General features: G+C 46.5%; 1 protein-coding gene across 2 annotated transcripts; it reads left to right on the top strand.

Annotated features, from left to right (window-relative positions):
- Positions 1 to 337: 337 nt before the first annotated feature.
- On the top strand, positions 338 to 15,721 carry LOC103282670 (replication initiator 1). 2 transcript variants are annotated; one of them, XM_062983702.1, is made up of 4 exons: positions 338 to 697; positions 6,543 to 6,669; positions 8,202 to 8,333; positions 9,544 to 15,721. In XM_062983702.1, exons 1-4 carry the CDS (start codon positions 665 to 667, stop codon positions 11,049 to 11,051), a joined length of 1,800 nt encoding a protein of 599 aa, XP_062839772.1. In that variant the 5' UTR covers positions 338 to 664; the 3' UTR covers positions 11,052 to 15,721. The 2 variants fall into 2 exon arrangements, with proteins under 2 accessions (XP_062839772.1, XP_062839773.1); XM_062983703.1 differs by having other exon boundaries at positions 339 to 1,381.
- The last annotated feature ends 747 nt before the right edge of the window (positions 15,722 to 16,468 follow it).

Genomic DNA, 16,468 nt, shown 5'->3' with positions numbered 1-16,468 from the left:
TTCAGTATGTTTCTTATGCTTTCTATTGCACTGTGTTTTCATTTCTATCTAATATTTTTTTATTGGATTGCCTTGCTTTCTATTGCATTGCATTTCTATCTGTAATATTTTAAACGTCTTCCTTGTGCTTTCTATTGCACTGTATTTGCATTTGTATCTGTAATGTTTTTATTGCATTTCTCTCTGTGTTATTTTTAAACATGTTCCTTGTGCTTTGCCTTGCATTTTGCATTGGCCTTCCTTTTTGCTCCCAGCAAGTCAGCTCAGGAGGAGGCCACCCCCTCTGCCCTGCCCCTTTCCCATCCTCCTTTCTTTCCTTCTTTTCCTTCCTTCCTTCCTTGCCTGTCGCTTTCTTCCCCAGTGAACTACACTTCCCATGATGCACCGGGGCGGGGAGGGAGGGGGAGGCCCCGGCGGAGCGTAAATCTTCAAAGGCTAACAAAAGAGCAGCCGGCTGACCTGACAGGAGGAGGAGGAGGAGGAGGAGAAAGAAGAAGAAGGGAAGGAGGAAGAAGAAGGAGAAGAAGAAGAAGAAGAAGGGGGGGGGGTCTCGAAGGGAGGGGAGGAGGGGAGCAAAGAGGGGTCTCTGAAAGGGGACACCCCGAAATCTTGCACCCCAAGAGCCTCCCCTTTGCTCTCCATCTTCTTTCCAGCTGCAGCGAGGATGATGGCCGGAGGAGGAGAAGGCCTGGCGCAGGTAAGGAGCCTCTAAAAAAGGAATATCATCCTCATTATCATCATGATCTGGGGGCTCAAAAGAAGCAGACTGGGGTCTTGATTATTAGTATTAGTATTATTACTATTAGGAAGAGGAGAAGGCCTGGCCCAGGTAAGGAGCCTCTAAAAGAGGAATATCATCCTCATCATGATCATCATCATGATCTGGGGGCTCAAAAGAGGCAGAGTGGGGTTTTGATTATTAGTATTAGTATTATTACTATTAGGAAGAGAATGCCTGGCCCAGGTAAGGAGCCTCCAAAAGAGGAATATCATCCTCATCATGATCATCATCATGATCTGGGGGGCTCAAAAGAGGCAGAGTGGGGTCTTGATTATTAGTATTATTAGTACGGAGGAGGAGGAGGAAGAGGAGGAGAAGGCCTGGCCCAGGTAAGGAGCCTCTAAAAGAGGAATATCATCCTCATCATTATTATCATCATGATCTGGGGGCTCAAAAGAAGCAGAGTGGGGTCTTGATTATTAGTATTAGTATTATTACTATTAGGAAGAGAAGGCCTGGCCCAGGTAAGGAGCCTCTAAAAGAGGAATATCATCCTCATTATCATCATGATCTGGGGGCTCAAAAGAGGCAGAGTGGGGTTTTGATTATTAGTATTATTAGTACGGAGGAGGAGGAGGAAGAGGAGAAGGCCTGGCCCAGGTAAGGAGCCTCTAAAAGAGGAATATCATCCTCATTATCATCATGATCTGGGGGCTCAAAAGAAGCAGACTGGGGTCTTGATTATTATTATTATTATTAGTAGTAGTAGTAGTAGTATTAGTATTGTATGTATGGCTTGCCCTTCCAGGGGCTCAGGGTGGGTCAAGCAAAGCAACAAGCAAGCAGGGGATCCCGTCAGGTCCGCTGGTGACTTTGCAAAAGCCTTGCAAGACACCCCCCCCCCCAAAAAAAGGGGGGCAGGATGTCTGGCAGGCCTCTTCAGCCTTGCACATGTAGGAAGGCAGGATCCCTTGAAGGCCCAGGGATCCATCGCCAGCCAATTTGCTCCCATCTTCCTCGGGATCCCATCAGGTCTGCTGGTGATCGTCTTGCAAAAGCAAGGAAGGGGTGCCTTGCAAAAGACCCCCCCCCCCTCCAAAGGGCAGGAGGACTGACAGGCCGCTTCAGCCTTGCTCAGATAGGAAAGAAGGCAAGATCCCTTTAGATCCCAGGGATCCACCGCCAGACAATGCTCTCCGTCTTCCTCTTGGGAAAGGCACCAGCAGCCCCTCCTGCCCCACTTCAGCCCCCTCCAAAGACCCCATCCACCCCAAAAGACTCCCAGGACAAAGTGGGGCCTGGGATGGGGATGTGGGGTTAAAGAGAGAGATACCTGGGTCTCCTTGAATCCGACAAGAAGAAGAATAAGAAGGGGCAGACAGGTCTGTGCTGTGCATTGGTTCCCTTTGCAACAACTCCGCCGGATTGAAATTCTTGCTGCAATCCTCAAATTGTGATATTTGCTCTATTATGTGATATATGGATCTGTGTTTTTGACTCATGTTGTTGTTGGGCTTGTCCCCATGTTAGCCGCCCCAAGTCCCTTCAGGGAGATGGAGGTGGAATACAAATACAGTAGAGTCTCACTAATCCAAGCCTCTGGATAATCCAAGCCATTTTTGTAGTCAATGTTTTCAATATATCGTGATATTTTGGTGCTAAATTCGTAAATACAGTAAATACAACATAACATTACTGCGTATTGAACTACTTTTTCTGTCAAATCTGTTGTATAATATGATGTTTTGGAGCTTAATTTGTGAAATCATCACCTAATTTGATGTTTAATAGGCTTTTCCTTAATCCCTCCTTATTATCCAAGTTATTCGCTTATCCAAGCTTCTGCCGGCCCATTTAGCTTGGATTAGTGAGACTCTACTGTATAAAGTTGTTATTATTGACACAACGACATAGTCTGACACAGCAAACAAGATAGATATGCTGGATTTCGTTTCACAAAATCACAAGTCGAACACTTCCCAAGTGTCTAGGACTGTGTGATGTATTTTCGGATAATACTCTCAGATCCCAGTAGGGTTAATAAGTTGTTGTAAGTTAATAAGTTGTTGTTTTTATTATTATTATTATTATTATTATTATTATTATTATTATTTTATTGTATAGTGCAGGCATGGGCCAACTTGGACCCTCCCTCCAGGTGTTTTGGACATCAACTCCCACCATTCCTTTTTTTTAAAAAATTAATTTTTATTACGATTTTCAAGACTTTATAGCGAAAGAGTGAGAACAAATTTTTAAAGGAAAGTGAAGAAAAAGACAGTAGAGTACAATAGCCAAAATTTCCCCCACCTACCACCCTCCAAATTTTAAAATAAATAAATAAATTAATTAAAAAATTAGAAACTCCCACCATTCCTATAGCAACCTGTCTCCGAGACTGCATCTCCTTCTATGAACCGGCGAGAGCATTGAGATCTGCAGGGAAGGCCCTTCTCTCAGTCCCATCACCATCTCAAATACAGTTGGTGGGAACGAGAGAAGAGGACCTTCTCGGTGGTGGCTCCCCAGCTCTGGAATTCCCTATCTTAAGAAATTAGACTTGCCCCCAACCTTCGAACCTTTTGGATGAGCTTGAAAACATCGATCTTCCGACAGGCCTAGGAGCCTGTGTAATTCTGGCCGGCCCGATGACCCGATTGTGCCACTCACTCTGCACTTTATCGCTGATAGTTAACCTATTTGCAGGTTTTATTACATTTTATCAATTTTATAGTTCTTATATTTTTAGTGGGGTTATACGTACATTGATGTTTTTATACCTATGTTATATATTTTATATAGTAGAGTCTCACTTATCCAACGTAAATGGGCCGGCAGAATGTTCTGCCGGCCCATTTACGTTGGATAAGCGAATATGTTGGATAACAAGGAGAGATTAAGGAGAAGCCTATTAAACATCAAATTAGGTTATGATTTTACAAATTAAGCACCAAAACATCATGTTATACAACAAATTTGATAGAAAAAGTAGTTCTATACGCAGTAATGCTACGCAGTAATTACTGTATTTACAAGTTTAGCACCAAAATGTCACGATGTATTGAAAACATTGACTACAAAAATGCGTTGGATAATCCAGAACGTTGGATAAGCGAATGTTGGATAAGCGAGACTCTACTGTATTTGTGTTTTTGTATACTGTGTATTGTGGTTCAGATGCAGCACTGTAAAGATGATGATGATGATTATTATTATTACTAGCTGTGCCCGGCCACGCGTTGCTGTGGCAAAGTGGTGGTGGTATCGGTTAAAACTTGTTGTGGAATTTTTATTTGACGTTATTTGTATTTTTTTAAATTAATTTTATTGTCACTTACCTTTTTTATTTATTATATTTTATTATTTTGTTGTATTATTTTTAGTCATTTTGTTATAGTATTTTATTGTATTAATTATTTTAGTGTTTTTTATAATTTTTTATTGTATTATTTGTATTTATTTTTTTATCATTATTTTATTAACACTGGGCTGACTGGGTTGCTAGGAGACCAAGTGGGTGGAGCTTAGCCTTGTAACTGGCAGCAATTGGATAAAAACTATTATTCCTCTCCCTCTAATTAGGAATTTATTTTTCTTTTCTTTTTGTTGTATCAACCTAGAGGCATGGATGAGGGGTTGTGATGTCAATTTTCGAGGTTGTGGGGTGTTTACTTTTGTTGTTTTGTCCGCTGCCGTGATGCCATCACTCTTTTATATATATAGATTTGAAACACAACAAGAGGAGTCCACAGCAGACACTCTGCTGGCTGTTGTACTGGATCCCAAGTGTCTGGGATTATTGTCGTTGTTGTTGTTATCATCGGTTGCTAGGAATGGCGGAAGTTGGAGTCCAAAACACCTGGAGGGAGGGCCCAAGTTGGTCCCAATCCTAATAGGAAGCCAGGCCTGAGATGCCCAAACTGCCAAGGGAGGAGTCGGTTTCGTACCTTTCGCCACACCCAAAGCCTTGTGCAAATTAATGCAGTTTGACTCCTTCATTAGACATGCCTCCGTGCTATGGGATCCTGGGGGCTGTAGTTTGCTGAGTCATCAGCTCTCTTTGGCAGTCGAAACTAAAACTCCTGGGCTTCCATAGCATTGAGTCAAAGAGAGGTCTAGCTGCATTCGTTCTACAGTGGAGATGCAACCACGTCTTGCCATAATCATAGGGGAATAATAGGGACCCGTTGGTGATTTGTGCTCCGCTTTTATGATTTAAGGATACGGATCACTATATATATCAGGCATGGGCCAACTTGGGCCCTCCGGGTGTTTTGGACTTCAACTCCCACAATTCCTAACCGCCGGTAGGCGGTTAGGAATTGTGGGAGTTGAAGTCCAAAACACCCGGAGGGCCCAAGTTGGCCCATGCCTGATGAATATCATCGCTTGCTATTTTTTTGGCCTACCTTGTAATTCGTGGTCCGTTTCACAATTATCGGCCCATTCTGTATTTTGTAGCCTGTTTCACAATTGTGGGTCCATGTAATGATTTTGGCCCACCTTGCAATTCAGGACCCACTTGATCATTCTGTATTTTCCATATACTTAATAGTAGTCGTCGTCTTTAATGATTTCACTTGCCTTGCAATTCGTGGCACATTTCATAATACTGCGTAATACGATTTTTGTTCCTGGGTTAGGATAAAATGTCATATCCTAATAGGTTCTATCATAAAAACATGGGAAAAGTTTATTAATGTGCAAAAATTTTATTTTTATGGGACATCCTGCAGCGGCACATTTTGCTCTAGTTTTCCAATGAATATCTCCCACTAAAGCAGTGGTTCCCAACCTTTTTTTGACCAGGGACCACTTTGACCAGGGACCACTCTCCAACCTTAGTACCAAAAAGGTTATGAGTCATTTTTTGGTCAACCTTAGATTTAGATGAGATTATTTGGGGTGCTGATTCAGAAAATTTCATTGGATAGACCACATCAGCTCTAGTTTCCGATACAGAACATTGCCATCTACTCACCCACAGAAAGCCATATTTAATCATCTAGAGCAGATGTGGTCTATCCAATGCAATTTACTAAATTAGCACCCCAAATATCCCCAGGAACAAGCCTAAAAACAAAAACACTAAGGCACCCGTACTTCCAGGCACCATATGGAAGGGCTCCTCCACTCAGGGAGAGGGAGGAGGAGGAGAAGCAGCAGTCAGGAGGCCTTTTGTTGCACCTTTTGTGGGGAGTCAGCCTCTCCCTCCCAACATCCCCATTGCCATGGTACTACAAGAAGGTTTCACGAGACCCTCTCAATTGCTTTTGTTGCAACGGTGTAGTAACGGTGAGGCTGCAGACCATATTTTAGTTCTTGAAGACCACTGGTGGTCCACAGACAACAGGTTGGGACCCACTAGCCTAGAGTCTTATCCAATTCAACCTAGTTTGTGGCACAAAAACAAGGTTTCTGGAGCCGAACAACTACTTTCAAAGCAAATGCCACACATTTAAACAGGAAATAACACTTTCAAACCAGGAACAGAATTATTTTTTCCCAAATTTTGTTACAAAGTGTTATGAGTCCATATGATGATTTTGGCCCACCTTGCAATTCATGGCCCACTTGACACTGATTAGCTCATTCCGTATTTTCAGCCCCAAATTGCAGTTTGTGACACATCTTATAATCATAAGCAGTTTGCAGCCTACTTCACCATTCTTGGCCCACTCTCTCCTTGGGCCCAGTTTATTGGCTCCTCTGTGATTTCGGCCCACCTTGCAGTTCAGGATCCATGTCCTGTCCTCTTGCAATCCATCCCCTATCTCTGTGGGGCGCTTGGTTGGTGCTGAGGGGCTGCTCCTCGTTGCAGGTTCCGGTGGCCTTTGCGGACGTGGCGGTCTACTTCTCTCCCGCGGAGTGGGCGGAGCTCGCGGAATGGCAGAAGGAGCTTTACCAGGACGTAATGGCCGAGAACTTTGAGCTGGTCTGCTCTCTGGGTAACAACGGCTTCGGGTTCCCCCTCTGATGCCGAGACCCCCTCCTGTCATCATCCCTTCACACCCTTTGTAGTTGGTGGAGACCCACCCTGAGCCCAGAGGATGTCCAGAGGCTGCATCTGCACTGTAGAATCAATGCAGGGTTGAAACCACCTCCACTGCTATGGAATTCAAGCAGAGATGGTTTGGTAAAGCCCCAGCACTTTTAGGCAGAGAAGGGGAAACAAGGCTTGTGAAACTGGATTGCCATGGTTCCATAGCATGGAACCATGGCTGTCCACGTGGTGTCAAACTGCATTAGTTCTGCAGTGCAGATGCAGTCAAAGACCCTTGGAATCTGCAGCAGGCAACTTACACCCCTCCAGATTTTATTTGCCTACAATTCCCATCTGCCTTGAACAGGAGAATTAACAGCAAGGCATTATTAATGTATTTACAGCATTTATATTCTGCCCTTCTCACCCCAAAGGGGACTCAGGGTGGATCACAGAATATATACATGGCAAACATTCAATGCTGCTAGACATACAGGACAGACCACAGATAGAGGTATTATGCCGGCATTTCTCCAACTTCGGCGTCCTGGAGGTTGGGCTCGATTCTGGCCACTGGGAGGTGCTGTCGCTCCAACTGCTATGATGACGAGCCCTTGAACACAAATTTTCCTCCTGTTCTTTGATCGCCAGCATTTCTGGTATTTCTGTTATTTTCTTTTATGGTGCCGCAAAATACCTCCCCACTTAAGCGGTGCCTAATTTCTCTACTCACAGCTCACAGCTGTTTTTGAATTGCTTAGGTTGACAGTGAGCTGGGCTGAAGATCGAGTGCTCACCCCGACCCAGGCTTCAAACTGCCAACTATTCAGTCAATAGAGATCTATTACTGCTGGTGATTAGCTAGCTGTGCTAAAGCCCGGCCCATTATGGGGGTTGCAGTCCAAAAAGCCCATCATCTAAAAAGCAGTGATTACAAGCTACGCAGTTCCTGTAGCTGATTCCGTGTAGCTTTCACTGCCATGGCTGCATCCGATGGAATGCTGCAGCTACTAGAATTCTCTGGCTGAGAATTTGGAACACCCCTCTAAACTACAAACATGACAGCTGAAGTGGAATCATAGCACTACTATTGTGTGGGGTAAAAGGGCCATAATATAATTTATTGCCCTGCTCCAAGCAATATATAGGGGAGGGAGGGAGGGGTCCTTTCTCTTTCCCCAAGTCAATGCATATTAATCAACAGTTAATTGGCTGAAATCAGAGGCCGAGTAATCCAAGATGCAGCCGGTGTCCTCCATTCTCCCTGGCCAAGAATTCCACATAAATCCCTTTGAAAAGTACAAATACCAGAATCCAGGTACATTCAAATGACACCTCCCTGAATTATGTGATGAAGGCCCATAACCATCTGCAGGGTATCATAGTGGGATATTGCTTTTTGCACCTGGAGGAACAGCACCCTTTGCTCCTTCCTCCTCTGCCTCCTCTGCACGGCTGTCATTTGCTGCTACATCTGTGTCCCTTCTTCCCTTGCAGAGTGCCTGCTCTCCATCCCGGAGCTCCTTTCACGGCTGCTGCGGTGGGAGACCCCGTCTGCCCCAGAGACCCCTCAACCCAGAAGAATAAGTGACTCCCCAAAGGAGGAGGAGGAGGAGGAGGAGCCCCCAGGTAAGGATGCTGGGACTGCCGGGCAAGTGGGCTTATTAACAAATGACCCTCCCCATAAACTTATAGCAGGGTAACTGATTAGCAGCAGAGTGACTCAGCACCAATAGCCAAAAGTGAGAAAAAGAACAAAAACACACATTATCTCTTCCTTTTGAGGCTTTTCTTGGTAGCAAAATATGGCTGCACTATTTACAAAAACAAGGTTTCCATATACTTCCTTCTTTGCTTCCATGCTGGGCTTCTTTCTCATGCAGATAAACAGCTTCACTCTCACAGAGCCTTCTCTAATAACGAACTTACACAGGAGCTTCACACAGGAACTTTACACACAGCAGCCTTCACACTGGAGCTTCACACATGAGATCTTCAACCTGGGGCTTCTCTCACCAAAGCTGATACCAGGCCTTCTCACACTGAGGCCTCGCTCACGCTGAGGCCTTCTTAGGCTGAGACTTCTCTCACTCTGAGGCCTTCTCATGCTGAGGCCTCTCTCACGCGGAGGCCTTTTCATGCTGAGGCCTCACTCACACTGAGGCCTCGCTCACGCTGAGGCCTCTCACGCGGAGGCCTTTTCATGCTGAGGCCTCACTCACACTGAGGCCTTCTCACACTGAGGCCTACTACGCTGCAGGCACACCTGCTTATATTGAACTACAGCTTTGCTGAGTCATTGCATCCATTTAACCCTTTCAGTGCTTGACTCACATTTTTGTAATTAAAAATACCTAGTTAATTTTTAATATTTCTGATAAGGGCCTCCAGTGAAACTGGGGCAGACGGGCCTTTTGGCAAGGTGGAGGGTGGGGTAGTAGACTATATCTCCCAATTTTCTAGCATAGCGGGAGGGAAGCCATAACTGTTTAATAGGAGTCCTATGCTGACATCTTGCAAAGGGCTGTGGCCGATGCCCACTTTGAACAGCAAGGGCAGAAAAGGAGGGCAGTGCAGAGAAGAGAAAGAATGGAAGGGCTAGTGCCAAGGATTGAAAAAGCCATCGTTGTGGATTGCAATTTCTAGAATGCTTCAGCTGTCGGGGCTCTGAGGATTCCAGAAATTGCAACCTAAAATTTTCAAAAATAATTGGTCCCCCAAAAGAAACTTTCCCCAAGCTAGTTAAAGGGAGTCCAGGCATCCTGGCTTGCGGGCCTTCAGGCTGAGGAGGTGGTCTTTGCATTGAAAGGGGTCATAATGTCCTCCCATCTTTTCACAGCCACTATTGTAACGCTGAGCGAGCAGCCGGATGAAAATGGGCAGCCAGACTCTCCAAAGTCACCCGAACCCAAGGCCTTGAAGAGGGCCCGCCTTCGCCGTCCCCGAACAGCAGAGAAGGGCCCAGAGAAGAGCCCACCCCTGAGGCTGCCGGCCCAGAAGAGGGAGAAGCCCTACAAGTGCCCCAAGTGCCAGCGCAGCTTCCTGTACCGAGTGGCCCTGATCGCCCACCGGCGCCTCCACGCGCGGAAGTGGCCCCGGATTGGGCCCCCGGGCCCGGGGCGGTCCCCCTCCTCCCCCTCCTCTTCCCCGCGGTCACCACCCGATCCGGCAGTGCCGCAGGAGGGCCACTCGGGGTCCGGCCCCACCAGCCCCTTCCCCCGCTCTCCGGGTGAGGGGGGCCCGCTCCCCTTCTGGCCCGAGATGTCCTTGCACCAGCAGGGCCCGGCCGGCCACGGCTTCAACCCCTGGGCCCTGGGCTACGGGCCCCAGCCTTTGCCCGGCCACCAGGCCCCAGGGCTCCACAGCAATGGGGAGTTCATCTGCGACCAGTGCGGCTGGAGCTTCCACGGCTGGGAGGAGCTGGTCACGCACCAGATGGCCCACATGGCGGCCGAGGGCATCGCGGGGTCCGTGCCCAAGGCGGGGGCGCTGGCCCAACTGGCCACCGACCGGCCCTACTCCTGCAACCTGTGCGGAAAGAGCTTCCGGCACAAGCCCAACTTGCTGGCCCACCGGCAGGTGCACACGGGAGAGCGGCGGTACCAGTGCCAGGAGTGCGGGAAGTCCTTCGGCAGCAAGGCTTACCTGGCCTCCCACCAACACATCCACACCGGGGAGAAGCCCTACGTCTGCGGCCAGTGCGGCAAGAGCTTCCGCCACAAACCCAATCTCATCTCCCACCAGAAGATCCACAGCCGCGAGCCCCTCTCGGTCCCCCAGCAACACCCGCCAGACGCCTTCAATGGGGAGGCTGCCTTCCCCGGAGTCCGTCCTGTGCCAGACCCCCTCGGGGCCGAAGCCTTCCAGGCCCAGCAGCAGCGGGTCCTGGCCGCCCACCGGTCCTGTGCTCAGGGGGACTCCCCGCTGCTGCCACCGGTCCTCCCGCTGCCGCCGACCCTCCTGCCCACTCCGCTGCTGCCCCCTCCGCCGGCCGTGGACCGCCCCTTCATCTGCCCGGTCTGCGCCAAGCCGTTCCGCTGCAAGCCCTACCTGGTGGCCCACATCCGCATCCACACGGGGGAGAAGCCCTACGCCTGCAGCCGCTGCCCCAAGCGCTTCTCCCAGAAGTCCAACCTGGTCTCGCACGAGCGGCTCCACACCGGCGAGAAACCCTACGCCTGCCCGCTCTGCCCCCGCGTCTTCAGCCAGGGCTCCAACATGCGCGCCCACCAGCGCAGCCACCGCAACATTGTGCCGGCCGAGGTGGCGGAGGGACCCCTGCGGCAGGGCTATGCGCCGGCAGCGGGAGAAATAATTGTGAGGCAGATCCAGGCCCAGCCCAATTAGGGATTCGGTTGGCTCCACCGTCCGGCCGTCCATCCGCCCACTCGCCTTCCTCTCTACACCGCTGGCTATTTCCCACATACCACAATTGCCATTTAGCTCTGGGCGGTGCTTATGCACAGCACCCGTGGCCTTTGTCCCTTCCGTCCTTCCGCAAGACCCCAAAATCCTCTCAAAATGGCCTTCGGTGCCCCTGGACCTTTCCGCAAATCTTGCAGGGGACACAAACGCTCTCTCTCACACTCTCTCCGTATTAATTCCGCAGCATCTCTGGAATCTTGCTTCGGTGGATTTAGCAGTGGGGCAGGGAGCTTGGAAGGACTCCCCAGCCGGTCCGGGGTTCAAAACAAATGAAGCAAGACCCGAACTTGTGCTTTACTGGAGAGGCTGTGGCTTGTACCGCAAGCGAAAGAAGCTCACTCGGGACGTGTTTGAAAGGATTCGAGACACCGGACATTACGATGGGTCCTGAGGCTTGGCTGGAGTCTCCATGTGAACAGAAACACGTCATTAGAAGAGGGTGAAAGCTTTTCCTCCACTTGCTTTATGGGACGAATGCTTTGGAGGCACAGCCTGGCATTTCCAGTTTTCTCACCAGACTCGGGATATGGCCAGAGGGACCCAGCATGCATTGTTCCTTCAATGACTTGTGGTCAGAAGAGCACAAGAAGGTGCATCTACACCAAGTGTATCTACACCAGGTTTGGGCCAACTTGGTCCCTTCAGGTGTTTTGGACTCCAACTCCCATCATTCCTCACAGCCTCAGGCCCCTTCCTTTTCCCCCTCGGCCGCTTAAGCGGCCGAGGGGGAAAAGGAAAGGGCCTGAGGCTGTGAGGAATGGTGGGAGTTGGAGTCCAAAACACCTGGAGAGACCAAGTTGGCCCATGCCTGATCTACACTCTAGAATTAATGCAGTTTGGCACCACTTATCCATTACTTTTAACATTACAGACATTGCAGTCATTGGGTTCTGACCTACATTGCATCATGTTATTGTTGTAACATGTATTTATTTATGCCTCTCTTTTCTCTCTGGATTGAGACCCAATGCAGAGAGACACAATATGTTTCAATTTTGCCTAAATGAAACTACTACTACTACTAATACTTACTTTTATATATCAAAATAGGTAGGTACATACATTTGTTTGTACCTCAAAAGGCGTTGACATGGTGCGATGGATCTAGACCAAACATGGCACACCTATCCTTTATTACCCGCCTTAAAATAATGGCAGGGTTTCAACTAAAAAGCCCACTTTCATTTTGGGGAGAGGGTCCCAAAAAGAAAAAGAAGGTATGCAGCACTTAGAAGCAACCACAAGAGGGCAATCTAGAGATCAATAGGATTAGCTCCAGGCCTATAGGAATGCATGTATGCAATGCTCAAATCCTGGCTTCCAAGAAAAGGCCAGATCTGGTGCCATTTCGGTGGTTATTTATTATTATTTACAGTATTTATACCCCACCCTTCTCACTCTGAAGGGGACTTAGAGCGACTTATAGAACACACAACTAGGGCAAACATTCAGTGCCAGTTACACAATTAACAAGGACAGACAATACAAACAGAGGTAAAGGCAATTTTTCCCCTATCTTATTACCGGCATCTTGGAGGCTCAGCTGTCGCTCCATCTTCCATGCCGGGGAGCTTTCCTCTCAATCAGTGTCCTTACGGGTGCTTTTATTACCTCCCCGCTAAAAGTGGTATGTATTTATCTACTCACATTTCTGCTTTCAACCTGCTAGGTGGGCTGGGAGCTGGGGTTGACAATGGGTGCTAACCCCGACCTGGGCTCAATCTGCCGACCTTTTGGTTGGCAGGATTTTCTGCAGCACAATGGTTTAGCCTGCTGTCCTAAGCCTGGCCCTATGAACAGGCGCCATGTGAAGCCAAAAAACCACAGCCCATAATAATAATAATAAATAAATAATCACACAGTCCTAGACACTTGGGAAGTGTTCGACTTGTGATTTTGTGATATGAAATCCAGCATATCTATTTTGTTTGCTGTGTCATAATAAAATAATAATAATAATAATTCTAGTCCTACGGTAAGTTCCTGGTTCACGTATTTGAAGATTCTTGGTTTAATTCCTGTTTATGACTTCTTGTTTTTGAAGTTTTGCACAAGTCGAACACTTGGGAAGTGTTCGACTTGTGATTTTGTGATACGAAATCCAGCATATCTATCCTGTTTGCTGTGTCATAATAAAATAATAATAATTCTATTTGTTACCGTCTTCTCCTAATGGCTCAAGGCAGGTAATAATAACTTTTTAAAATAACTACAGTAGAGTCTCACTTATCCAAGCTAAACGGGCCAGCAGAAGCTTGGATAAGCGAATATCTTGGATAATAAGGAGGGATTAAGGAAAAGCCTATTAAACATCAAATTAGGTTATGATTTTACAAATTAAGCACCAAAACATCATGTTATACGACAAATTTGACAGAAAAAGCAGATCAATAAGCAATAATGTTATGTTGTAATTACTGTATTTACGAATTTAGCACCAAAATATCATGATGTATTGAAAACATTGACTACAAAATGGCTTGGATAATCTAGAAACTTGGATAAGCGAGGCTTGGATAAGTGAGACTCTACTGTATTTGTATCCCGTCTCATCTCCCTTCTGGAGACTCGGGACTGTTCACAACAAAAATGGCAGCCTTTCGATGCCAAAAGTACAAAATAAATAAACCAAATAATATAACACAAATAAGCAAGGTAAACAATAACAAATCAATAAAACACACTCAAGTAAACATTTCATGCAAATATTAAAAGCCTTAGTTAAAACATATCAATATAAATACATTAAAATGTATTTTAAAAGGGGAGATGATGAAACTTCCACTGAGGCTGAGAGAGTGTGACTTGCTGGAGGCAACCATTTAAGAACGTGTTTATAAGGAGAGTGTCCGCACTTTTATCTCAAGTGACTGTTGCATTGTAGCCCTGGTACACCTTTCCACCCAACACCACACCACGTCCAGATAATTCAGTAAATAAAGGTTTATTAATGAATCATTATGAAAAGAAAAAGGCAGGTCAAAAAAGAAGCATCGAAAGTACAAAAAGTAATTCCCAACGAGTTCAAGAGTTCAATAGCTTTTGAACCAAAAGCACCAAAAAGCAATCCACAGAGACTTGAGTTGGCACCAAGCAAAAAAACAAAAACAAAACTTAAATGGTATTGTCCAAAGGTTATATCCATAGACATGTAAACAGGAACTCAAGAAAGGCAAAACCTCAAAAACATGAAACAGGAATTAAACCAAGAATCTTCAAATATGTGAACCAGAAACTTAATCAAGGACTAGACTAAACTATAACTGTTTCTCTGTTATACAACGTCGTTCCCACTAAAAGCCTAAGAATCCAGAAACCACCTAAAAGGCCTCACTCCCTCCCATAACATCACTTCACACACACCTGCGTTTTCTCTCCTTATCTCTAAGCCTCTGAGAAAAACGAGTTTGTCTCTGTTTTACATTCTGCCTCCTAATCTCAAGGCCACTGGATCTGGAAAAACCTTTGTCTCCCCCATTCTCCTCCAAAGGCCACTCTGGCCGATTCTCATGGGAACTTATACCACATTCTCCCGTTGCCTGGAGATTCCAAAACATCTCCCTCCCGGGTCCCGGTTCTCTTCCACAGACACCTTGGAAATTGCAGGTTGCAACCCATCAGCCCCTTCCTCATCCTCTGAACACTCAGAAAGCGCATCCGATGCTTGCCAGGCTGCAACAGCGACTCATTCAGGACAATTTCGTAATAACTAGCCTTTAAACAGAGGCTGGATGGCCATCTGTCAGGAAGGCTTTGATTGTGCTTTTCCTGCATGGCAGGGGGTTGGACTAGATGGCCCATGGGGTCTCTTCCAACTCTATGATTCTATGATCTTTCGTATCCAGTGTTTCCCGGCTGTGCATTTTCTAATCCTATTTATTAGAAATAGCCATAGTTAGCAATACATAAGAAAATGTCCACCTGGGCAACACCGGGTACCTAAGACAGGTGTTACGAATAATAATCATTTGGTTCCTTTTCTGCACCTCATCTATGATTCCATAGCATTGAGCCATAGCAGCTCAAGTGGCGCCAAACTGCATTAATTCGACAGTGTAGACGTACTCTCAGACGTCCTGCACGATGCACCAGGGAAGGTTTATTTGCCATAGACTTTGTTACTTGTGGACGAATCCCACATGGACGTGATTTTAAAATGGAATTGCAGCTTTAACTTTTAAAATGCACACTCCCTGTGATGGGAGGCACGTTCGCAGCACCTTCGGATGGTGTTTCGGAGGAAGCGGTCGCAGGTCTCGAGTCCGTCCGCTCCGGCCTCCAGTCCGACTCTCCTACCTCTCCCTCCACTTTCCGACTTCGGGCGCAGCACTGCATGCAAACGGGGCAAACGGTTTGGTGCACTCCAAGGGTTTGGTGACACGGATGCAGATCTGGGATTGATTTAGGGAAAAGGAGGCCGCTTCCGTGGTTCCCGAAGATGAAGAGGTTCCACACTGAAACGCACTCTCCAGCTTCTGGACACTAACGCCTTCACGTTTCCACTTAGGTCAGTTTCCTAACTGTATACTCTTTTCAAGAAATAAAGCCGTAGATGTTAATTTTGAAACAAAAACGAGCACCGAAGCCAAGTCTTTGCAGTGTGGTTGTGTGTCACTGTCTGGTTTTTGTTGAAGCGTGGCTCTGTCCCAGGATCTGAGCCCAGACTGTCTGCTTTGAACTGGATTATATCTATTTGTTTACAGTATGTATATTCCGCCCTTCTCACTCCGAAGGAGACTCAGGCAGGATCATAGAACGTACATATGCAGCAAACATTCAATGTTGTTTTTATACACAGACAACACAGACAATTAAACATAGAGCTATATAAGCTTTTCCCATCTTCGGCTTCTTGGAAGCTTGTGCTCAGTTCTGGCCCGGGGCGGGGGATTGTGTTGTCACTCCATCTTATTTATTTATTTACAGTACAGTAGAGTCTCACTTATCCAACATAAACGGGCCGGCAGAATGTTGGATAAGTGAATATGTTGGATAATAAGGAGAGATTAAGAAAAAGCCTATTAAACATCAAAACAGGTTATGATTTTACAAATTAAGCACCAAAACATCATGTTATAGAACAAATTTGACAGAAAAAGTAGTTCATTACACATTAATGCTATGTAGTAATTACTGTATTTATGAATTTAGCACCAAAATATCACGAAGTATTGAAAACATTGACTACAAAAATGCGTTGGATAATCCAGAACGTTGGATAAGTGAGACTACTGTATTTATATTCCGCCCTTCTTTCTCACCCCAAAGGGGACTCAGGGCGGATCACATTATACACACATAGGGCAAACATTAAATGCCCATAAACACGTCAAACAGAG

This window comes from Anolis carolinensis, chromosome 6, assembly GCF_035594765.1.
Source record: "Anolis carolinensis isolate JA03-04 chromosome 6, rAnoCar3.1.pri, whole genome shotgun sequence".
Classification (NCBI taxonomy): domain Eukaryota; kingdom Metazoa; phylum Chordata; class Lepidosauria; order Squamata; family Dactyloidae; genus Anolis; species Anolis carolinensis.
The sequence above is the reverse complement of the archived record's forward strand: the minus strand, read 5'-3'. Positions and strand labels throughout refer to the sequence as shown.

What these genes read in the sequence shown, in the direction of transcription:
- LOC103282670 (XM_062983702.1), top strand. Translation starts at nt 665, where the DNA reads ATGATGGCCGGAGGAGGAGAAGGCCTGGCGCAG. An exon ending in GAGGAGAAGGCCTGGCGCAG is followed by an intron (nt 698 to 6,542) that starts GTAAGGAGCCTC and finishes TCCTCGTTGCAG; the next exon opens with GTTCCGGTGGCCTTTGCGGA. An exon ending in GGAGGAGGAGGAGCCCCCAG is followed by an intron (nt 8,334 to 9,543) that starts GTAAGGATGCTG and finishes ATCTTTTCACAG; the next exon opens with CCACTATTGTAACGCTGAGC.